Source organism: Macaca fascicularis, chromosome 12, assembly GCF_037993035.2.
Source record: "Macaca fascicularis isolate 582-1 chromosome 12, T2T-MFA8v1.1".
NCBI lineage: Eukaryota > Metazoa > Chordata > Mammalia > Primates > Cercopithecidae > Macaca > Macaca fascicularis.
The window spans coordinates 87,012,534-87,038,620 of record NC_088386.1 but is presented as its reverse complement, the minus strand read 5'-3'; the positions used below and the strand labels follow the sequence as shown (position 1 = coordinate 87,038,620).

Genomic DNA, 26,087 nt, shown 5'->3' with positions numbered 1-26,087 from the left:
AGTTACTCCTAAGGAAAGTGGAGGAAAGAGTAGGTGTAGAAGGAAAACCATTTCCATGCAGATAGTGAGCCTTTCAAGGCACAAATCTTTCTAAGAGCTTGTGAATAAAATGGATTCAGTCAGCTGACTCAACACCTATGGCAGATTTTCTTCTCTTGATCACTGGGAACTCAGAATGTGTAAATGTGACAACTAAACAGCCACGCAGAATAGAAACGTTTAAAATCCCACCTTTGAATACTAAAAATAATTGACCAATTATCAGATCTTATCTATAAAACAAAAGCATTTTACAGATGAAACCTTATGAAAATACCATCTCCCTCACCATCCTCCTCCTCCACAGACTCATCAGTTCCATCAAAAAAAAAAAAAAAAAAAACCACGGACAACAGCAGCTTTAACCTTTCTAAGGTTGGATTCTGAGAATGTGGCTCTTCTGAATCTTTTCCAGGTAGCTGGGCACCATCTGTAAAGTCATTTTTCTCACTTAAGACCACCAATCATATGAATTGCATTTATTAAAAGCGCAAGGGGTAAAAAGCATAACCCTCCCATTTGGAGGGTTGTTTTATGCAAAGCTTGCCAGGTCTAAAAAATACATATAAAAATCTCAATTCTTCAGGCTTCAGAGGAAAACTCTTGAGTAAAATGTAAGCATTTTCCTGGTACCTTCCCTCACTTTTTAGCAAAGGTAGAGTGTGTTTGTACTCTCTTAAAACCTAAATAAATTGGCATTCTTGGGGAAGCAGTTTGAATCTGCAAGAGCACATAGGTTTAATGTCTTGGGAGAAAAGTAAAAAGATCTTGCACCATCCAGCATTAGACTTCATATTGGCTGGAATCCCCTTGGATAGGCACCTTGTTTCTCTGGGGAGTCCAGAGAACATTCTGTGATCCTAACCAGTATCCTCCTGCAGAAGCACCCTCACAGTGGCCTTGTGACAGATCTTGCTAAGGAGGCCCCACTTCTCCTCTTTGCTGTTGTCATTCTTTGTTTGCTGTTGTCATTCAGTCATTTACCTTCTGCGGAGCTGCTTGGTAGGAGCCTTACCTGTTTTTCCTGCTCCGCTTTCCCCAGTAATGAGAATACATTGGTCCTTATCTTGATCTCGTAGGGATCTGTATGCTTCATCCGAAAGGGCAAAGCTGCAGGGGATAATGGGAAAAAAGTCCTTAGAATTCAGATCATTATTATGTGTTTATCAGATGGAACTACAAGCTTCTTAAAGGGCTACTGTGATATGCTTATGGAAAGCAAGCTATCACCTTTTATTTCCCTTTAATTCTTAAAATCCATAAACAAATAAACCCATCCTTTGTGGCCCATGTTACCTTCCTCCATGTATTCTCTATTAACCAAAATAGTACTGTTTTATTGTACTCCAATGATATGATTTATTATTTAAATAAATAAATAAATAATTTATTTATTTATAAACCCAGCAAGCTACATTTATGGGTTGTTAAACTAAAATCCAGGTAACTCAGACAAACAAGGAGAAAACATTATACCACATGTCTAAAATGGGATGATACTGAGATTTTTCAGGACAATACACTGAAGTTTCAATATAGTGGAGGGAAAAAATCTTTTCAAACATTAGAAAGATACTATCAAATACCAAATAGCTGTGTTTAACTACAATAAGTTAAATACAGAACTACTGCCTTTACAAACAAATGACTGAAACTCTAAGATCCAACAGAGGCAAAATTGGGTTTGCCAGGGTTTTTGTCCGGCCCAAGCCTCCCAAACTTCGAACCCTGCCTTAGGATGGCAAAGGGCCTCTATCAAGTAAGGCCAGGGCAGTGCTCCTGTTGATCTTGATTGAAAAAATGATTCTGACGATAAGTTAATTTAAAATAGGTAAAGTCCTCACTTCATTTATTAACAAGTATTTGTTGAGAGTCTACTATGTGTCAAGAACAAGCTGGGAATGTAGACAAGTAATGCTCGACCCCTTCTTTCAGGAGTTCTCCGTCAAAAGCAGGAAAGAAAGAGAGAAAATGGAGCCAATACATTAAGCCCAATGATAAAGGTATGTGCAAAGCATTGCAGAGCAAGACAGAAACCTCAAAGGGGTGGAAACTGGACTCAGAGAAACTCAAGAGGTAGAAAACTCAGTCCTAACGAATGAGCAAGACAAATGCCTTTTAGGTAAAAATAAAGGCCAAAACATCAGGTGGGGTGAAGGATAATGGGCAGTTCCATGTAGCTGGAAGGCAAAGCAAAGCATAATGAAGAGAGGATAAGAGATGAGCTGGGGAGAGAGATAGGCAGGTTCCAGATGAAAAACAAAAGAGCTGATAGGAAGCTTCAGCGCAGGATGATAAACAGCCAGTAGCAAAGTCAGACGGTAATTAGAATTAATAATATCCACATTTACCATGTACCAGAACTGCCTCCAAGCTCTTTACATTTAGTCATTTTAAATCTCGCAGTAAGACCAGCACAAAGCAAAGGCATAATTTGCTGAGGTCCACTGCCAGTGTGACACAGCAGGGCCAGAGTTAATGCCTGAGACTGACCACTGGGATATAGCACCTCTGCATTTTGCACAGACCACAGGGTGATAAGGGTGCATGTGAGAGCAACCAGTCTGCAGGAGACTGGTGAAGGACTGGGATACAGGAATAGTGTACATTTGGCCAACCAGATCACAGAGAGCTGTTCATACCAGTCAAGGACTTTGGCTTTTCTTCCAAAGGCATACGGAACCATAAATAACGACAATTTACTGAACACCTTCGATGTGCCAGGAGCCCAGTAAAGTGTCCTAGGATTCACAATTGGACTTACTCTTCAACACAGATCTGCAAAATTAAATGCTAGCCTCTTTAAAGAAACATGGTCTTAAGAGATGACATGAGAAGCCCATGATCCCATTCTCAGAAGAGTCATAACTTAAACCCAGAAATACTGTGAATCACGTTCTTCCCTCTCTCATCATGTCCTCTTACAGTTATTTGCCAGCGTATCTTACCTTCCAACTGACCTACTGTGAGAATCTCAAGGATAGCCACCCCTAGTCTTACTTTGTAACCCTCATATCAGTGAGTCTGCTGCCCTGCATATAATAAGTACTGTATACTCTAAGTACATTTGTTGCATGATGTATGAATAAAAAAACGACAGACAGAAAAAAAGCAATAAAAAGATCTTGACACCAGGGTCTTTTTTGAGTAACAGGTTGTTCTAGCTTGTTCCTTTGAACAATGTACACTGATCTCTTTCTGTCTCTCAAAGCCCTTTCAACCATTCTCTACACAACCAAAGCCTTGCTCAAGCTCCACAGCAGCTTGCGGCCTTAACTTTCTCTCATATTCTCTTATTCCCCAGTCTGTGCACCACTGCATAATGGGGATCGTGGAAAATAATGAACACAGAGGCAGAAAACATCTCAGATGCAATTCCCTGGGTCCTATAGATGTATCTCAACACCTACTTGACTTCAAGCAAGTCATCACCATGACTGAACTTCAGTGTCTTCATCTCCAACATGGAGAATGTAGTCATATACTTTAGAAGATCAAATAAAAGTGCATACAAGCACTTTGAAAGTTATAAAGCTCTGAATAAATGTCAGAAAATCTTTCAGTGTTATAATTAGTTATGTACACACCTTCTTATTCCCTACCAGAATATAAACTCCTCTAGGGCAGAGCCATTCTAATTAATCTTTATGCCATGTTTATGCCACAGAGACATAAACATGAAATGTAACCGACACCAAGTCATAAATGAAGGGATGGATGAATGAGTGGATTCTCTCGAAGCAGTGGCAAAGTCTCTACTGGAGTGAGCTCCACGAAGAAGGATAAACATTGGGAAATTCATTTCTTCTATGACCTTCATGCAGGGAAGGAAAGCATTGTTTAGATTTTTTGATGAGCCTTCCTCCCCTGCTGCTCCTCCAATGTCCAGACAATATTTCGAGATGCCACTTTCATTATCATCATTGGCAAGAAATGTAGGAAAACACATTACAGCAAACACAAAAGATGTTTTCCAATATATAATACGTCTTCACTGAATTCTTTATGTATTGTTGAATACAGACCTTTTTCCCATGCTCCCAGGACTACAACTTTGCATTATATTTACCACTGGTTCCAAAATAATGCAAAATTACTTAAAAAATGAGTAACATATATGGCACATACATACACACATACACACACACACACACACACACACACACACACACACACACACACACACACACAAAACCACAAGGCTTTGGAAGATCACCAAATGACCCTGTAGTGAGTTCATTTTAAGTCAAAGAACCTAAGTTGAATACTTATTTTTTTTTTTTTTTTTTTTTTTGAGACGGAGTTTTGTTCTGTCACCCAGGCTGGAGTGCAGTGGCTGGATCTCAGCTCACTGCAAGCTCCGCCTCCTGGGTTTACGCCATTCTCCTGCCTCAGCCTCCCGAGTAGCTGGGACTACAGGTACCTGCCACCACGCCCAGCTAGTTTTTTGTATTTTTTTAGTAGAGACGGGGTTTCACTGTGTTAGCCAGGATGGTCTTGATCTCCTAACCTCGTGATCCACCCGTCTTGGCCTCCCAAAGTGCTGGGATGACAGGTTTGAGTCACCGCGCCCGGCCTAGAGAGTATAATTTTAATAGCAGACAAAAGCTAAAAGGGATTTATTTTTTCAGGATTCTAGAGAGCCACTGAGTTCAAAGTGACATGAAAATTTACCAATTAAAGTACTGGAAAAATTGGCTTGTAACTACTGGCATACTCATCTCAAGGGCAGTATAAATGTCATCACACTTATTTCTTATAAACACAGATCTTCACTTTCTTTTAAAAAAAAAAAAAAAAAAAAAGGCAAGAGGGAGGCTCCCAAAGAACACGAATCCCCCTCCCAATCTTGTTCCTCTCCCTTTCTGGCAATATGAGCACGTACCCATCATCAGCTCCAACATTTATAACTATAAACTGAAACCACATGCCAGTCTTCCAAGCCACTCTGTAATTAAGGAACCTAAATAAATCTTTAGAGAAGTCTTTAGTTAAAAACAGTTGTGACCCATATGCTTCACATTATTTTGTGACCGTGTCAGCATTGTTATTTACCACACAGAGAAATGAATGGTTAATTATAATATAATGACAATAGCGTAAGGGGGTAAACATGGTTTTAGTCCTACCACATTAAGGGCATGGTTTTATCCTCTTCTTCTGTCCTCTAGTTGAGCTCTAAGAATAGGGTCAGCCTGATGTTTAAAGGCCATCTCCCCTTCATTTCCAGATCAGCTACACGGCTGTTCTTTGAGAGCCAAACTTTTCCCAGTGCTAAGTATGTTTCCCAACAGCTGTATCTATCACTTTTAGGTTTTAGAAGTTTGGTTTGGGGCTCATCTGCTATTTTCTGTCAGGGTGGAATGCTGGGTTGCATGTTCTCAATTGTCTAGCTGGTATTTATCTTCCTCTCCCATCTTATTTCTGTTTAGAGTGTTCATCAGAGTGGTTCTGCTTTCATGGCCATCAGACGCAATGGCAGGGCTTCTATTCCCAAAACTCCATGTTCTCCACCCTGCCATTTCCTTCCTAGGTTTGTTTCAAGTGCAAAGCAGAAAAGATGTCTGTGACACCAAATAGATCCAAAGCTTATGCTCTTTCAAACATGGCCCCATGTTTCAGCCTCTCTGGCTCTTCCCTATAGAGTTGCTTCAGAAATCATTCTCCAAAGCGAATCTAATCCATTCTGAGGACTGGTAGTTGGACCTCTCCATTAGCCAAAGTGTTTAACAGAACTAAATTTGTCTCAGGAAACTTACCTGAACTTAGATAACTGTTTCCACCTTCTTATTTCAAGTCATTTTCTTCAAAAGCTCTCAAAATGGTATTCCTTTTCATTAGAGTACTTTCAAATAACACCAGGAAATTCTCCTTTTGAATTCAACCCTCTCAAAATAGCTCAGTCTCAGAATTCCCACCTACAATTGAGATATACAAGTCTCAACTATTTCTTTTCCTTTCTAGCTCTGGTTTAGTCCTAAAACTGGGTGTTTCTAAACTAACCCCCGAAAAAGTGTTTTTTAAAAATGCCCAGCCTCCATGTGCTTCCCCAATTCTAACTTCACGTTAAGCCCAATCAGGATTGAGGTGGTCCACAAGAACATAGAAGAGAAGGAAAAGGAGAAAGGGAATTATGTGTGGTGTGTTTTGCATAGAAACCTTGAGTTTTCTTAAGGAGAGGCATTACGTTGGCCCTCCTTATATCTTTACATCTGTAATTGTCTCATATTCTTAATTCAGAAATATTTGCCCGCTTGGAAAATATCCCCAAGTTGATATTTTGATGTCATTGTCAAGTTAGTGTTACGCCCTTCCACCAGACATTCATCTTATCACATCTTAAGGTCAAACTTTAGGGAAAATAAGTCTTTATAGTTATTTGTACCTTTATCCTGGAAAGCTTCGCTGCAGTCTTGTCCTATGCCAGTATAAGCATGGTAAATTAATTTATGTACACATTACAGTTACCCCTGCTAGCCACAACACTGGTAAACATTGCTAAATAGTCCAAGCTTCAGGGCAAGAAAAGGTAGAGAAGCCTTTCTTCAAAATAAATGACAATGGGCAAAGTGTGCACTATGCAGTAAAAAGAAAACAATGTGAAAACAAACATAACAGATGCGACTGGGGGGAGATGGATGGTAAATATACCTAAATGGTTGGAAGGTTTCTACATTTCACATAAAGCAGGACAATGTTAACTCTATATGGATTCTAAAAAGTTAAGGTGTATTATAATCCCTAGAACAACCCATGAAGAACTACAGCCAAAATAACTAAAAAGTAAATGGAATTATAAGAATAAAAAATTCAAAGGCCGGGCGCGGTGGCTCACGCCTGTAATCCCTGCACTTTGGGAGGCCGAGGTGGGCGGATCACGAGGTCAGGAGATCGAGACCATCCTGGCTAACACGGTGAAACCCCGTCTCTACTAAAATACAAAAAATTAGCCGGGCGCAGTGGCGGGCGCCTGTAGTCCCAGCTACTCGGGAGGCTGAGGCAGGAGAATGGCACAAACCCAGGAGGCGGAGCTTGCAGTGAGCCGAGATGGTGCCACTGCACTCTAGCCTGGGCAACAGAGTGAAGACTCTGCCTCAAAAAAAAAAAAAAAAAAAAAAAAAAGAATAAAAAATTCAAATAATCCAAAAGAAGCCAAGAATAGGGGAACAAAAAACAAACAAACAAAAAACAACAACAAAAAAAAAAAAGAGGGAAGAAACAGAAACAAATAATTGAATGACAAATTAAATCTAACCATGTCAATAATTACATTAAATGTCAGTGGACAAAATACTCCAGTTAAAAGGCAGAGAATGTAAGAATGAATATAAAAACAAGACTCAACTATATGTGCCTACAGGAATGACATTTAAAATATAAAATCACAGATAGGTTGAAAGGAAATAAAATAGAAAAAGACATACCATGCAACAACAACTTTTTTTTTAGGCATTGCACTTTGATTTTTATACATCTAATCTCAAAGAAGTCCCTAGTTGCCATCCCAATATAACAAAGATATATGCCATAGCATGACAGATGGCAGAATGCAGGTGAAAATTATCTTAGAAAATGAGCTACAGTCATTTTTTCTAAGAATTTTAATAAACATGTAATTTTCTAATTTCACTTACATTCTTATAGGTGGCCATGTTGCTTTCCTTTGGCTACATAACTGGAAAAGGATTGTTTTTACTGGCTACAAAACTAAAATAATATCATCAAGATAAATCACTTTAAGATGACATCTGTTTTAGAATGACAACAGTAAAGCATCGAATAAAGCTCGAAAGTAAGGCTTTAAAATAGGATATGATGAATATGCATTTTAGTTTCTTCTTCCTTTAGAATCACACTTGTTTTCAAAACACAGATCTCACAATATTTTTCTGAAATTTCATAGATTACCTAGGTCAGCCTCAACATGTACCATATTTCACATTTTTTTAAACGGGTCACTCAAAAATATACTTTAATCTTGGCAGTCAAATGTAACCACTAAGAAGGAAAATCATAGTATCTGAATGTTACGTGTATATAAAATGGTTCACATGTGTTACGATGTTTTAAAAACTAGAAATCCCTGTGTAAGACACCTTCAAAACAGAGCAATTCCACCTTGAATAGGGACTGGGTAAAATAAAGCTGAGATCTACTGGGCTGCATTCCCAAGAGGTTAGGCATTCTTAGTCACAGGATGAGGTAAGAGGTTAGCACAAGATACAAGTCATAAAGACCCTGTTGATAAAATAGTATGTGGCAAAAAAAAAAAAAAAAAAGCCGGCCAAAACTCACCAAAACCAAGATGGCAACGAAAGAGACCTCTGGTCCTCCTCACTGCTCATTACACACTAATTATAATGCATTAGCATGCTAAAAGATACTCCCACCAGCACCATGACAATCTACAAATGCTATGGCAACATCTGGAATTTACCTAACATGGTCTAAAATGGGGAGGAACTCTCAATTCCAGGACTTGCCCACCCCTTTCCCAGAAAACTCATGAATAATCCACCCCTTGTTTAGCATATGATCAAGAAATAACCACAAAAGAAAAAAGAGCCAACCAGCAGCCCTTGGGGCTTCTCTGTCTATAGAGTAGCCATTCTTTTGTTTCTCTGATTCTCTAATAAACTTGTTTGTCACTTTACTCTGTGGTCTTACCCCAAATTCTTTCTTGCACAAGATCTAAGAACCCTCTCTCTTGGGGTCTGGATTGGGACCCCTTTCCCATAACACCTGCATAATTAGACAAGAAACTCTTCTACTTCAGCATTAGAATAAGCAAAGCTCGTTATTTCAGGAGTTCACATCCTAGTTACAAAAAATAATCTAAAACACAAGGGGTAGTTTTCTTTCAAGATTTTAGAACTTGTATTTGTAATCCTCGTGACAAAGAAGTTTAGGGACACCCCAAAAGTTTTTCTAGCCTGGAGGCCTGACCATTATCAAATCATAATGGAGACCCTCAAGTCTGCCCCAGCCAGCTTGCTAAGAGTTACTCAACAAAATAAGCACCTTTCCTTCTACTGGACTTGTAAGAATGTGAACTGGGCCAAAGAGTGACTCTTTTGCAAAGGTGGATTGCAAAAGCCAGGTACTGGAGACACACATTAGGAAGTAGATAAGGGATTTAGAGAGACTAAATTATCCCAGGAAGGAAAAGGACTGAACTTAAGGTATAAAAGCAGAGAGAAGGAAACATCTGTCTTGAGGGCCTGGAAGCCACTCTTTGGAATTTAGCAGCAATTCCTTGTGCTGCTGAGGACTTCCTTCTGAAACTTGCTTCAAAGAAAACAGTACCTAGAAATGCCCTAGGCACAAAACCACCACAGGGGGGAAGTTCCCCACAGCGGAGCATCCTGTTGGGGTTTGGCAAGAGGTCAAAAGCAAAAAGGCTAATTCCACTTCTTTATCTGCCCTTGCTACTGCAGGCCGTTATCTCACAAATTAATGAAGCATGAATGGCTTCCACTGCCTTGATTTAATCCCTTAATAACTAAAATGGAAGAGTGTGTGGAAGCAGGGGTGAGGTCATCCAGAAGAGCAGGGCTCCCAAAGGAGTTCATGGATACTCATGAGGTAAGAGGCGTTGTACTCACTGTGAGGGCTCTAAGGATGATGATGAAGAGAATCTGTCGTCTAGAAGCTTAAAACCCAACAAGAAAGACATCTAAGTTCCCCCACAAAAAGGGGGTAGAAGGTAATAAACATACCTGCAAACTCCTAAAGGTATTCAGAAAAGGAAAGATGACTTTTACTGAAAGCAGCATGTCATGGAAAGCTGCAAAATCTGAACCCCAACGCACATGCAAGGAAAGAGGCTGGGAGGAAGCAGACAGCCGGGAGGAAATTATGCTATATCCCCAATCCAGAAATTAACAAAACACATCGACTTGGGGAAAAGAACAAATATGCAGTTGGGGCTCTTAATTCAAATTCAATAAGCTCTTAAAGCATTTTTACTATCTCTTTTAACAAAAGAATTCTAACTATCACCTTTTAATACCCAACTCTTTTTAAAAGAATTGCACACTTATGGTCTACAAGAATAGCCTTTCTGGTTCAAGGTAAGTACACTTTAAACAAATTCCCAACACAAATGTTTCCAAACTTTTTGGCAAAAATGGCTTATTTCAATTAATTTCATGATCGATTTTTATGACTGTTACAGGCAACTAAATCATGGAAACACTTATCCCAAGAGAAGTCACTCTACAGACCTTGCTAATCACCTTTAGAACTTAATGCTAAATTTAATGTTGCACTTATTAAAAAGAATGGTTTCTGCTTATTTTTTACAGACAGATGCTCCCTACTGATTTAAAGACTTAAAATGCACCACCTCATATGCCACTTTTTCTTTGTCTAACTTAGAAATACATTCTGATCTAAAGTACGTCATATCCACATCCCAAAGAGTTAGACTGCTTAGCTAAGTGAAGCTTTCATGTTTACAAGAGTCAAATGTAAAACACTCTCCTCTAACTCTGACAGCCCCCAGTGCCCTATCTGCCCTAGAAAGCACTGTGCTGGGGACCTGAACAGCACCATGTACTGTGGAAGTGCAGAGAGATCTGGCTGAGGTTATCACAGAAGGCAATGGGTAGAGATGCCATTTGAACTGGAACTCCAAGTACATATTGTCCAATTTTTTTTTAATGCATAAAGGAGAGAAAATGGGCAGTAGTAAAAGGTTATCAACTTCTTCAAGCTTTGGTTCATGCTTGAAGCCTCACAGGGCTGTGCAGAGGATGTCTGTAAAGTGCTCTGGGTCTGAAATGCAGCAGGTACTCAACAAAAGACTAAAAGGTATGCGGGGGCTGAATCTGTGGGTGTGCCTTACAGAATCAAGGTCGCCAATCCATCCATGTTTAGGAAAATCGAATCTGTGGCCATTTCATGGAGTGGCTGCAAAATTCAATTAAATCTACCAATATTAATGAGATGCCTGGATATAGATATTTGCACATACATACACACAGACCACTGTGTATGTACCATGAAATGTCTGAGCTTGCATATACTATTGTACAGAAAGAAAAGTGAATTGGCAAAATAATAAAAATAAGAATAATAAGAGTCTTCCTTGTTAATAGCTAAATTCATATCATGATACTGTAAAGAAGGAAGTATTCTGGGAATAATTTTAAGATAATTCAGTACTCATTAATTCCATAAACATTTTATGTGTCAGGAGAGTGTCAGGCAGAGGCATACAAAGGATACTGTCCCTACCCTCAGGAGCTCAGTTTAGAGAAATCATGTACTATCTAACTAGAAAATAATTTAGTTATGTGAGGACAAGTCATTTGGTCCATGTTGCCTGTTGAAAACAACAACAAAACCTTTCCCAGGAGAGGAATACTAGAGAAGAATACTAGAACCAGAAAAAAGTTTTTTTGAGTTAAAATTTTGCTTTTCTTCTTTCATCCAGCCACCCAGTACCTTCCAAAGCCACCCTTTCTTTACCATCACCAGCTTGCCACTGTCTTAGAGGAGTTTCTCACTTTTGGCCTTCAGGAACCTCTTAATGGGGATTTCTATATCTAAGCAAGACATTTTCACAAGCCATCTTGATACAATGCTGTCAAAATACGTTGCTTTTTTCATTACCATCACTCCTCCTCCATTCCTCATCTTGTCCTCCTTGTAGCCAGATTTAACTTCATACTTCTAAACATTTCTGTAAGAAATCTGTTAGAACTCAAAGCAAAATTGTATCAGTTCTGTCCCCCAAAACGATGGTTCAAAGGTGTACTCTGATGATAAGCATAATGCATTTATTTTGCGTAGGCACCACAGAGATGTCTTAGCAGCAGGTCCAAGGATTTTGGGAGCAGTCTTGACTGAGATGATCCTAATGTGGTCCGGAGGCTCAATATCCCATCATACCCAGGGTTTATGATGTATCTGTTCAAACAAGGTTTGCAAATCTGGAACAGAGACAAAATGTAGAAACCCTTCCTCTAGTCTTTCAAATAGAAAACAAGTAAGTTCCATCAAGACTTAACCAAATCCATGTCTTAATTTTAAAAAGAATATCAGTGACTCAAAGGACCTCAGAGGATGATGATTCAGACCATGGAGAGAGAAGTCCCCTCAGAGACTGAGCAGGCTCCAGGCCTAGAGTGACTGACAGCTTTCTCTGAGAGGACTGTGTATGGTCAACATAGTAGGGCTTATATGAGTGTATCTTCCAGAGGGTTTCCACTTCCATTCCCTCCCTTACCCCAGTCCTGGTTGCCATTCTAAAGAAAGGGTTTCAACAATAAGGAAGCTCAAGATGCCAAGTCTGTTCTACATATTATTTGTGATTGCTTATGTTTATGGTATTTTCAATGCTAAAATGTCTGCATAACAAAATGACTCCAAAGTGGTCACATAAGAATGGGTAAAGCAAAAATAACACATACCACTCTGCCTGCAGGCTCTCTTCCCTGCAGCCCCCCTCCTCCCTACTGGAGTTAGCCTAAAATGCAAAGAGGCCACTCCCTCCCTCATCGGTTTACAAGCTTCCTATGCTCTCCACCAATCTAGGCAGAGCCTGGCCCTGGACTTTAGGCAGGGAGTGACTAAACAGCCATGCTTTAAACTATGTGACTGCTAGAGGGAGATTTAACATCGGTACACAGAAAGTGCCCTGATACAAAGGGCTTCAAACAACTCTTACACGCTTCCATCAGAGACAGCGCTGCTTCAGAACACATCCAAATGCACAGCACTCAAATATCTGCTTGAAAGTGTTTTAGGTCATGTCAATACGTCTCAAAAGTGGCTACAAGAAAATGACTGTTGAAATATCACACACAGATTACATATATATTTTTTGAGAGAAGCAAACACTTGAATCTGCAAGCAGAAGTTGGTATTTATTACTACATATCTGCAGGGGCTTAAAGTTATCTGATAAAAGACTAGAGACAATCCTCCCAAAATAGCTGGGTAGAAGTGAGAGACCTTGGATCAGAACAGAGACTGCTTCAGGGTAATCTGGAGACAGGCATCAGGTCCTTGGGAGCTCTACATAATACATATATTTTTATTATAAAATATAAGCTTGATACAAGCTTGTATCTTCAATAGGAAAGCTCCATTTCTATATACCCAGACTGATTTCTGGTTACCCAGAAAGGTCAAAACCAGGCAAGATACACTCATACAGAACCAAATCCTAAAAGCTTGATTTCTCACTGATGTGCTACATATTACAAAGCAAGCAAGGCCCTTCTCTAGAGCTGGCCCTGCTACTTTTCCTGGCTCATTTCCTTGGAACTCCCTGCCTCTCAGTTCGCTCTAGGAGTCCCTTACCTGTACACCTATAAAATCCTATTTCTACATCTATTACAGCCTTGTAATATGGTGTGTAATATGTTGTGTTTTAAGTTTGGGAGACCTTTTTGTTTACAGTTTCTCTCTCTTGAGAGAATTAAGACGGTGAGTCTTAATTCCCTAGCACAGTGCAACACATGGCATATGCTCAGAAAAAAACTGGTGTAATTAATCCTAACATCATCTTTTCTGCTATTCATGCAAAAAAAGAGATAAAATTAATGTATGGCATTTTCAAAGTCTATGTTTGCTTGCCAGCTATTTGCAAATAACAAAGAGGAAATGAAATAAAGTGTTATTTCAGTAGGCATATATAAGTGCACATTCATATGCTTACAAAGAAAGAGCTCTGTGGATTTAAAATACTCAAAGAATTAAGTTAAAGAGGAGTGAGGCTCTATTTTATACTCTAGTTAAAATTCTTCATTTGGGTTATTTGGACTCAGCAATGCGCTCTAATGCTAGTCTGTATAAATTCAATGCGAAGACATAGGCACCTAACTCTCCTTTTAAAAGTCAAAGTGTGATTACATTTGCACTAGTAACATTGCAGGCCCTTGCTAGTTCTCCAACTAAGGAGCAAAGGCAATTAGAGTCATCTTCAGAGCTGGCTAATGAGAATATGCTGCTCCTATCCTTCCTACCTTGCTTCCAGTTCCCAGCTGATATGCCCACTCATCTCTAAAAACTGTGTGGTCAGTTCTCTAGGTCCCCCTTGAACAAGTATCACTTTTATCCTCATTTCCCTCTTGAGTTCTATAGCCGATGTATCCAGCGCCTACAATCTGCCAACAACTGTGCCCAGCATTGGACAGGATGCAAAAATAAAAATGAGGCTGCCCCTGCTCTCCAGATCCTCAAGTCCAAGGCTCTCCCTCCATCATGGCTTGCTAAAGCTACCAAGAGCTACCTATCACAGTCCCCTTCTGCCTCCGCACATCAAAATACGTCCTCCAAAGAAGGATTACTTTCGGTGTTCCAAATTAACATTATGTTGAGAACAGGTTTTCTGCACCAATAAAATCACTGAACCCTGCAGAGGTGCGGTGCTCAAAATTTTCTTGGATGAATGAACCAATACATCTTCAAAGACTCCACACGTTAAATCTTTCTAACTTAAATTGCTAGGAGACTGCCTAGAAAAGCTACAGTGACAAACCTCTGCTCCTCACCTGCATGCCGTTCTTCCCCCTGAGATGTGACATGCTGTTACATCCAATCAACTCAGTGACAAGTCCTAGGATGATGCCAGAGGACCCTCACTGGAGCTTTCTATATGCCAATGGCAGGCTTGCTGACAGAGAAGAAAATCTACAGAGATTTGGAATGAAGCCACATGTCTCCAGAGATTTTAGAACTGAACACCTGCTAAAGGAAGACATCCCTGACATTTTTATAAACTGTCAAATAGGAAATGCCAATTTCTAAAACCATTCCAGACTAGTAGTTCTAGCCTTATTGCTTAAAGGTTAAAACACACATACACACACACACACACACTCACACTCACATATGACGGTTCTCTTCAAATATGTGTACTTCAAATACCTACTGATTGAGAAAACAGCAATCTCTACCATAACTCCAGAGGCCCAAAGACTGGGAATCACCATCGTAAATAAGTTCCAGTCTGGAGAGCTTTCTATTTGTCATATGACTTATGGTCCCTAATCTCTCTAGAAATCTCTGTAGAGATGAGGGGCCATCTATTCAAACGAGTCTAGGTTTGCTTCCTAAATTTTCGTAAAATGAAGGCAGACCAATCTATTAATGAATTTTAAAATTAAGGATCTTTTATTGGCAGTGGAAATTGTGTACTCTAGGCCTTTACCAGAGAATAAAACCTCCAATTATCTGAAGACCACCTTTAATTCAAAGCCCATTTACGAGAAAACAGAAAAGAAATAAATAACACAAAAAACTGTCACAGAACTACCAGGCACCTGAAGGAAACACTGCAATCTATCTGTTCCTTGCACTCTTTAATTGAATCAAACCATCAATAAGCTCAGCACTTGTACCCATGGTTCCCATCCCTGGATGTATACTATGCACCTAGGTAGCTGAAACCTTGTTCCCCCTCCACAACTCTATACATTCTAAGGGAATTCTGAACTGGTTCTAACAAACAGCCAAGGATGACAGCCACTTACTTAAACATCTTATAGATTTGCTTTTCCTAAACTGTGCTTTGGTGTTATGTCTGCTGCTTCCACTTAGTGACATGAGAAGCAGCTATCTAAAATGCATTACTAATGATGACACCCTTCACATAGTCAGTCTCATAGGAGACATCTCTTTGAAATCTAACTGGCAAGGAAAACTTTGCTTCTTTTGAGCAAATGCACTTTGATCTTATATGCAAAAATAATGTGACTGATCACATTTCCCTTTTTTGCTTTGACTACCAGGAAATGAAAAGTTCAAGTTCAGTAAGCTTAGAAGATGTCATGGTATTAACTTTCACTGGGGTCTCATCTATTTTCTATGTTTCCTTTGCTCTGAGTTTTAGAAAGTTATTTATTTTACTACATTGACTATAAAATACTAAACTGCCTTTGGTCAGCTTACTATGCAGCCTACTATTTTGAATAGTAGGAAAGATAATTTTGAAAGTGGGGAATATAATAATTAGTTCACACTGATCTTCTTCATATGTATCTGAACTATAAAATCTAAAAAAGGCAATTGGTATGACTAAAATATATGCATACAAGAAAAGCTTTGCTTTGAGGGAGCAGGGGAAGATGGATGGATGGATGGATGGATGGACGGACGGACGGACAGTGGGAGGATAAGGGGTGGGGGCATGGATGAATATGCCTCACAATATACAAACCCCCCTTATAAGAAGAGCTATATATTTTCCCAGATAATTTTTGTTTATTCACTTACATCTGTAACATTTGCAACTCTTATCAAATCTAGAAAAATCTTCAGTATGCAAACAGACACACACGGGTTTAGCAGAATAAAAAATCTACAATTTAAAAACATAGCACCACTGAGACAAGAGAAATTTTGAAAGCCTATTGCCCTGACTCATATTATGGAAATAGAACTCTTAATGCATTATCCAATAACCTGAAACTTCCCCATCTCACCTGCGAAAACCCATTATTCTCCTTTCTTAACAAAAATATTCTTCTGCAATCTTTTCTAAAATTTTCATATTTCTTCACCTTCTTTGACTATAGTCATATGTGGAAAAAGAACTTAATTAAAGTTGTCCTTAAACACAACTTTAAGTTCTTGAATATAAGGGAAACTGACTTTTATTTATTCATCACCCATCTGGGAAGAGTTGAATCCAAAAACACTAACATTGCATTGGCTTAAGTTTCAAAGCTGGTTAGAACCATTTTACCAAAATTCCCAATGGATGAATATGCGAATGAATATAGAAAAGACCAACATCTAATTTTCTAATAATTCCAATAGACATATTGGTTCCAAGAAAATCAGTAATATGAGAATTGGAACAAAGATGGATCTACTCCAATAAATTACCACAGCACTAAAACATCTTCAAATAATCACCAATAATCACACAGTATCAACTATTTCTGTAAGCAATAGCAACCAAATGTAACACTACTAAAAAAGTCTTTGTTCATAATAAACCAAAAAGCTACTAAAGTCTGCTAAACAATAGTGTGAAAGAAAAAAAGTAACAACAGAAACATGAAAAATGGATGAACAGTTTTACTTCTGTAGAAATGCATTCAAATAAAATTAAACTGGAAATGTGGAAATTCACCATGATTACAATTATTATTTTTTTAAAAACTGAAAATATTTTAAGAGGGCTTTCATTCTAAATTATACTACTGAACTCAAGTTTAAATTCACACAGAAGCTTGCTTTACATGATATCCACAAGTTAAATTATCAAACAGCAACAACCTTACTGAAATAATCCTAGCAGACAGGAGACCATGTGATATATTAACTAAATCCCATTACATTTTCCCTTCCTGGGCACAAGGGGAGAATGTATCTCCCAGTTTCCTTTGCAGTTAGGCTGGGCCCATGTGACTATGCACTGGTCACTGAAGAAGACCTTATCATGCTCTCTCTTCACCTTCCACAGCAATCTTAAAAGCCGTGTGGGCCGGGCGCAGTAGATCACACCTGTAATCTCAGCACTTTGGGAGGCTGAGGTGGGTGGATCACCTGAAGTCAGGAGTTCAAGACCAGGAGTTCACGACCAAAATGGTGAAACCCCGTCTCTACTAAAAATACAAAAAATTGCCAGGTGCAGTGGCTCACGCCTGTAATCCCAGCACTTTGGGAGGCCGAGGCGGATGGATCACAAGGTCAGGAGATCAAGACCATCTTGACTAACACGGTAAAACCCCGACTCTACTAAAAATACAAAAAATTAGCTGGGCGTGGTGGCAGGTACCTGTGGTCCCACCTACTCGGGAGGCTGAGGCAGGAGAATGGTCTGAACCCGGGAGGTGGGGCTTGCAGTGAGCCGAGATCGCACCACTGCACTCCAGCCTGGGCAACAGTGTGAGACTCCATCTCAAAAACAAACAAACAAATACAAAAAATTAGCTGGGCATGGTGGCAGGCACCTGTAATCCCAGCTACTTGGGAGGCTGAGGCAGAATTCCTGGAACCTGGGAGGCAGACATTGCAGTGAGCGGAGGTCGTGCCACTGCACTCCAGCCTGGGCAACAAGAGTGAAACTCTGTCTCAAAAAAAGAAAAAAGAAAAAAAAAAAAAGCCATGTGTTCCAGATATTGTAACTACAATATAGAAGCAGCTTGGATATCTGATCAACCATTTTTAGTAGAGCCTCTGAGAAAACCCAACTGACCTCCATCAAACTGTGTTTCATGAGAAACAAACCTTTGTTGTGTTATGCCTTGAGCTAGGAAGGCCTGTCGCCCAAAAATAACCTACCTTATTCTGACTAATCATTCCTTATACCCCCTTACAAGGTCTCAAACGTGCTTAGACTGTAAACTCAAGTTTCATTTCCAACAGGTGGGAATTATGTTAGTAAGCAGTACAGAATAGCTGAAGGCTAAAAATAACTATTTCCTGAATACCTACTATGTACCTAATGCCAGGCTTCTGAAGTGAGGTGTGGGCATCCTAGCATGCCCAAGATGAGCCACTAGAGTACAAATATAAACATCAGAACTTCTGTTTATATTTCTGTATTCATCACTTTTTAAAAATTCCCAGTCTTGTGTATGTTTTATAATACACACAATACATTAAGATGGTGCTGCCTGACAAGTTAACTGTAGATAACCAAACACAGGCAGATTTTAAGGCCAACGATCTTGAAGCAACAAAGTATAATGTGTAGTCCCTCTTCCAAAAATGCCCACTATTGTAGAAGTCCAATACTCAAATAGGAGACAATGAGATATATAAGATAAATAAAAGTCATATGATTAATAAAAATCATATATAAAAGGTCATGGTTGTGACAGAATGCATAATATGGACTACATGTTTTAGAACCACCGAGTGGCCTTTAGAGAAGAGGCTTCAAAAAGGAGGTGGTTTCCCATATACCACAAAAGATGAGTAGGATTTCAATATGTGGAGTGAGTAAAACAGAATATAGACCAGAGTGCCTGTGAAAGAGGAGAAATGAAGCAAACAGTGGGATTTCACAAACGGTAGGCCACCAGAGGCCAAGTGAAAAAACAATGTACAATTGATCACTAGCTACAAATCTACCAAACTCAATTTCTCTCTTTTCACAGGCAGAATTTTTAATTAGCTCTGGTTTTAAAAGAGTCCTATTCAAGATCAATGCAATATAGAGGTAAACATCAAAGAAAGTTAAAGTCTCTAACTATAGAAAATGACAAAGATTTTCAAAATTTAAAATGTGTCTTTGCTACCTAAACTATGCCTATAAGACAAAGTATGACATTAACAATCATAGATATAATATTCTTATAATAAAAGTTAAGTTATAGAAAGGACGCAAATGTTCAAAGTGTTATATATCGTTTTCTATTTGTTTTAGGAACACGTTTCCACACTTCCTCCTTCCCTGTACCCACATTCCAGGTAATGAGTAACCAGATAGCCATGACTCACTCTATCATGTAATCTTAAATAGCTACATGTGTTCATTTTATAATTTATGCCTTTAACACCTTTATACTTCGGTAACACTTTTCTTTAATACATTTCCCTGACCTTAGATGAGATCCTGCCATTTTGAATGTCCCTTTTTTTAATCCATAATGCTATTCACTTGAGAAAAATATGCATAAGCCTCTGCTATTAATAACGGCCAAACTAATTATAAATACAGATAAAAGCAGGAGCAACACTGCATGGCCAAATGTGAGGTAGGGTGTATGAGTGTGAAAATATGCCTTTTGAAAGCAAAGCAATGGCTTAAAAACTAGCAATTTCTAAAAAAACATCCAAGGCCCTTAGCAACCCTTCATGAAAATATAGAGGATAAAAGTAGAAATGAAACCCTCCAGTCTTAAGCCAGTAACCCAAGATCTTCCGCAGATAACCTATGATTATGCCTGCATGTGTTTTCCCAAGGTAGAGGTCTGTGGTGCAAACCACCCAAATCATCTCTCCCTCCAGGTGCTAAAACAGCCTAAGTTTTGGCTGTTGATGTGGACTGATGGAAAAACATTAGTAGAAAATGTATATACTCTAACTTATTCCTCTGTTATTAAATTTATGTGAAAGTAGGCTAAGTCATCTATAAGGCTTAGGAAGTTCCTACGGTAACTGAGGATACAAGGATATTCTTTTTGGATCTCAAGCTGACCATCTATGCATCCAATGAACACTAATATCCTAAGGGGATGGCTTCAAAGGGCTTTGTAAGAGTTAATTAAGGTTAAACTCAGTGTTCTTCATATCAAATGCTGCCCCTTCCTAAATAACATTATGACTCAACACCAATAGCAACTAGAAATTCTGTTGCAAAACAAATGAATTAACATCTGTTTACACTTACATCATTTCAACATTAAATCATTCACCACTCATTCATTAAACCATCGCATTTACACACGTATACATTTAGGCATATTTAACAAGTCTGAAAATTTTTTCCAGTTGATGACTGAAATGTAAGATGGCAATTTTTCCAGACACATAGCTTGTAATTTTAAGTAATTTCCTTATCCCAAACTCTCCTCCTATTACTTTGGAATAACCTTCATAATCCTTCAAACTTCCCAATGATTCAAGCAGATTGGTGTTTGAATGTTGTGTTAAAATTAAAAAATAGCTCTACATTCTCAACTCTAATACCATTTCCCTTTCCTAACAGCCAGGGTCATTATGCCATACCCAAAACTGTTTTTTGCCTTATCTTCTATGACCTACAAAAGCCACCTACTTCAAGAATTCCTTCTTCAGGTTGGGCACAGTGGCTCATGCCTGTAATCCCAGCAATTTGGGAGGCTGAGGCAGGCAGATCACTTGATGTCAAGAGTTCGAGACCAGCCTGGTCAACATAGTGAAACCTCACCTCTACTAAAAATACAAAAATTAGCCAGACATGGTGGCACATGCCTGTAATCCCAGCTACTCAGGTGGCTGAGGCACAAGAATCACTTGAACCCAGGAGGTGGAGGCTACAGCAAGCCAAGATTGTGCCACTGCACTCCAGCATTGGCGAGAGAGCAAGATTCTGTCTTAAAAAAAGAATTCTTCTTCAAGACTCAACACAAGTGGCACCTTCACAATTTCTGAACCCACCAATTTTTCTGCACTTCTAACTTGTTCCTTGTAAGTATATCGCTACATTAAAATGTGGCTTATGTAGCTACCCCCAACCCACAACTAGAATGGATGATCCTTAAAGACAAAACCACATCTTCTATAGTTTCTAACAAACAGCAGCCCTCCCACCCCCCACCAATCTATTCATTCATTCACTCACTCCACCAATATTTATGGAGTGGCTGCTCTGCACCAGGTATTGTTCTAATTACTATGGATACAGGGATGGTAAAATAAACAAAGCACAAGTGCTCATGGAGATGACATTCTAATGCAGAAGACAATAAATAACAAAAAATGAGTCCATGGTGAGATGTCAGGTAAGTACAAATGCTCTGAAGAAAAATAAAGTAGTCTAAGAGAATAACAGGTGATTGGGGAAGGAACTGCTATTTCAGGGATTGCTATTCCTGACTGCAGTGAGAGAATAAGTCAGCCCCTCTATGGTACAAGAATGATGCTGAGAGTGGCATGTTCAAGAAGGAGCAAGGAGGACAGTGTGGCTGGGGAGGGAGGGTGAGAAGTAACAAATGCAGTCAGGGAGGTGGCCACAGCCCAGATCAAGTGGAGCCATGCAGGCCACGAGGGAGTCGCTGCAGGTTTTTTGAGCAGTAAAGAAAAACAATCTGATGGAGATCTTCAAAAAAGATCACTCTAGGCAGTGGCCATAACATTCACAGAGATAAGACAGTTGGCGGTTGAGGGGATGGAGGCAGAGGCAACAGGAAAGTTAAAGCAGGGACGCAGTGGGGAGGTTACCACCATAATCCAAGCAAAGGAGGGTGGTAGCCTGGGGCACACACGAGTGGTCATGGAGGTGGTTAGGAAGATCAGGCTGGGATGCATAAGACCTGATGACAGACTGAGTGTGCAGTAGGAGAAAAGGAAAAAAACAGTTTTGCATGGAGTAACCAAAGGATGATGCTGCCACTGACCAAGGTGAGAAAGAGAAGAGGGAGTGGGGCAATCCTAAGTCTGGTTTGAAGCATGCTAAGGTTTGAGATGCCCCTTATCCAAAGAGATGCTGCAGAGCTGAACATAGCTGGATTGCCTGCAGGTCAGGCGAGAAATCCAGATGGAAATCTAAATCCAGGAGGCATTGTCAGCACATAGAGGGTATTTGAAGCCCACGTGGGCTCATCTAAATAATGACTACAGAGGAGAAAAGCAAAAATCCCAGAGTGGAGCCCCTGGACTTGCCACAGGAATGCGGAGGCTGGATATGGAGCAGCCCAAGGCGGGCGGAAAGACAGGAAAATGTGGAGGTCAGTAAGCCACATTTTAAAAGGGTTCCAGGAAGGAGTCGGTCATGTTGTCAATTGTTGCTGAGGTAGGAAGAGGAAGATTCAAAATTGACCATTGGATTTGATAACATGGAGGTCAAAAATGATCTTGAAAAGAAGTTTTAGTGGAGTGGGAGATGAAAGCCCAATTAGAGTGATTTACAAAAGAAAAAGAGATGAACTAGAGACAATAAGCATACCCAACTTTTCAAACAGTTTGGTAATAAAGGAAACAAATGGTATGGTAGCTAGGAGATGCGGAATCAAGAGAAATATTGCAGCATGTTATGTTGGTGGGAATGGAAGAAGAAAGAAAAAAGATAAGGCAGTAGAGAGGGGAAATGACTTGGAGGGGTCGGATGCGATCCTGCGCACACAACACTCAAATGTTTATTGAGTTGAACTGTTATTACCCTTAGACATGTCTTGGAAAAAGATGGCCCACTAATTCAGGTTTCTAAAATTCTATACAGAAACTCCAACGATAACCTGGCTTCAGGAAGCCAGCATTCGAGTATTTCAGGACAAGCTTTCTATGGCTTCTTAAGAACAATGTATACACATGTCCACATCTGTGGTATAAAAAGAAATGTATCTGGTCAGGCTCCTGGCACAGGGCTCCTTAAAGCCTTTGGAATTTCCTGGGTGATAGGAGTATCTTGTATTATTCACAACAAGTCCCTTTCGCCCATACCTGAGGCTATGCAAATGAGGGGACTCAGGTGGGGCCCCCTCAGTAGCATCAGCATAGGGATGTTTACCAGAAAGACCAAGTCTGTGATTAGAGGGGAGGATCTTTCAACCCCACCTCCCCACCTCCAGGGAGGGGAGGGGAGCTGGAGACTCTGGGTCATAAAAACTTGAACACAATTCTTTTTTTTGGGGGGGAGTGGGGGGATCTAGGCTGGTGAACAGACTGACATGCTGGGAAGGTGGCATTCCCAGAGTGCACAGAGGCTCTGCATACACACCCCCACCGTGCCCTCCGCAGCTCTTCCATTGGACTGTTCCTGCGTTGTATCCTTTATAATAAACCAGAAAACGTTAAAAAAGTATCTTCCTAAGTTCTGTGAGTTGTTCTAGCAAATTCTTGAACCTGAGGATCATGGAAATCCACAAATGTATGGGGTTGGCTGAGCAGAAGTGTGAGTAGCCAGGGTACCCCACTCATGGCTGGTGTCTGAAGTGGGGCACTCTTGTAGGACTAAGCCTTTGACCTGTGTGGTCTGTGCTAACTGTGTAGTGTCAGAATTGAATATGTCGGAGGTGTTCGAACCAGAGCAACTCCATCTTGAATAAGGGCTCAATAAAATAAGGCTGAGATCTACTAGGCTGCATTCCTAGAAGGTTAGGCATTCTTATTCACAGGGTGAGACAGAAGGTCAGCACAAGATACAGGTTATAAAGACCTTGCTGATAAAACAGGTTGCGGTAAAGAACCCGGCTAAAACCCACTAAAACCAAGATGGCGAGGAAACTGCCCTCTGGTCGTCCTCACTGCTCATTATACACTAACTATAATGTGTTGGCATGCTAGAAGACACTACCAGCAGTGCCAGGACAGTTTACAAATGCCATGGCAATGTTGGGAAGTTACCCTATGTGGTCTAAAAAAAACCCAAAAAACGGGAGGAACCCTCAGTTCCAGGAATTGCCCACCCCTTTCCCGAAAACGCATGAATAATCCACACCTTGTTAGCATATAGTCAAGAAATAACCATAAAAATGGGCAACCAGCAGCCCGCAGGGCTGTTCATGGGATGAAATAGCCATTCTTTATTCCTTTACTTTCTTAATAAACTTGCTTTCACTTTACTCTGTGGATTCACCTCAAATTATTTCTTGCACAAGATCCAAGAACCCTCTCTTGAGGGACCCCCTTCCAGTAAACAAACTGAATTGTTGGACACCCCGTCAGTGTCAGATAACTGGTTGGTGTTGGGGGGAAAATGTCACACACCTGGTATCAGAAATGATATTAGAAACATACAATTTATCTGCTGTCGATTACCTGGAGCCATGCTCTTCTAGGTACCAACTGCTGCTTCACAAGACTATCTCCAGGCCATTGAAATTCCAGGGGTTGCTTGGGACTCTGAACATCTCCATCCCAGCCAGGAATTGTGACTGGGCTCTGATCCCCCTTTCTCCCTCTCCGCTTTTTCTGGCCAGCTACTGCATCCTATGGATTTGCCTCTAAAGTGTCCCTCGTATCCCCAGATGAGCCTTCTGTCCTTGTCCCTTACTGCAAACGTCTACCAGGTCCCTAAACCTAAACCTCTCATTGAGTTTCTCTTTCCCTGTACACCCACAGCAGTTCAAATCCCAATGCTCATATTCTCTCTCCTCCTACCTGCTTAAAAATCCTTAGCACAAACATTCTTTGTGACCTGGGTCTACTCTTCCTCTTCCACCTCATCTGCCCATCCTCAGCTTGCACCCTAGGTTCCAACCTTAGGAAACCACACGAACTTAGATCACTGATGTGCCACGCTGTTCTAGCTCTGTCTCTCTCCCCTTCAGACCTTTGTATCTGCTGTTGCCTCTGCCTAGAACATTCTTCTCCCAACACATCACATGTCACTACCTCTTACCCCTAGAGGATGATACTGAAATACAACATCTCAATAAAGCACTCCCTGGCTACCCTATCTAAAACAGTAAACCACCCGTGACTCCCCCACAGCCCTAATGCCCCTTCCCTGTGTTAAGTTTCTCCACAGCACTTGTCACCGTCTAAAATGCCATTTGTTTTATTAACTTCTCTTGTGTTTCGCCTCTCTCTGTGCTAGAATGTAAGCACAAAAAAGCCGAGATTTTTGTCCACTGTGTCCCCAGTATGTGCACTAGTGCATGGCTCACAGTAGGCACTCAAATATCGTACGATGAATGACTGAGTCAACACTGTTCCCTCTGACTAGAAAATTCTCTCCTGAGCCTAGAGTCCTATTCTTTATCCACACGGCAAACTTATCACCCAAGGGTCCTCCATCCCATCTCCCAGCTCCTCAGGCAGGGCTGTACCCCATTTCCCAGGGGACCACACCACTTACTGCTCATTCTCAGACTCTTCTGTTAATTCCAAGAGCACTATTAATAACTACGCTGCTACAACAGGAATCACCGGGGCTGTCTAGGGCAAACCAGGACATGCCCCACCTTTTTTTATGGCCGCTTTCTCCCTTTGGTATTTATCAGTCTGTCTCCCACACCAGACTATGAATCCTTAAAGGTAAATTCATCTTTGTATTCCCAGCACCTCAACATGTTGTGGATGCTTAATCATGTTTATCAGATGAATGAACAATCACTTGCACTTGGGAATCTGGGATCCCTGGGACAGGCTGAAACGGGAACGCGGGGCTGGTACGCCTGGGCCTGTTCCCCTCTATGTGAGTTTCTGCCCCTGTGGTGGCCCCATCCCCACCCTCAGTTCTGCAGTCTCATGAGTGGGGCCTCATATTTGCTCTGCTGAACTCTTTCATTATCCCTGGCTTTGCTAACTCCCTGGGCTGGCTGGATGGGGACCAGCTTTTGTCAGCCCCTGTTCAGATGAACCCCCACACGGCTCCTTTGGTCCTACCTACCTTGCCACACCAGTCCCAGCAACAGACTGTGGGAAAGATTCCAATTTCAAGAACAAAGGGTGGGGCCAGCACCCCTCCCACCTCCCTAGACAGGGGTTCC

At 40.5% G+C, this 26,087-nt stretch overlaps 1 protein-coding gene across 8 annotated transcripts in view; it reads right to left on the bottom strand.

Moving 5' to 3' along the window:
• The window catches only part of MYO1B (myosin IB), a 182,627-nt gene that overhangs the window by 94,964 nt on the left and 61,576 nt on the right, over nt 1-26,087 (bottom strand). For all 8 annotated transcript variants that reach the window (XM_005573782.4, XM_045368338.2, XM_005573785.4 and 5 more), the window contains exon 4: nt 1,055-1,149. In XM_005573782.4, coding sequence (XP_005573839.1) covers nt 1,055-1,149 — 95 coding nt within the window. The remainder of the gene's footprint in view (nt 1-1,054; nt 1,150-26,087) is intronic.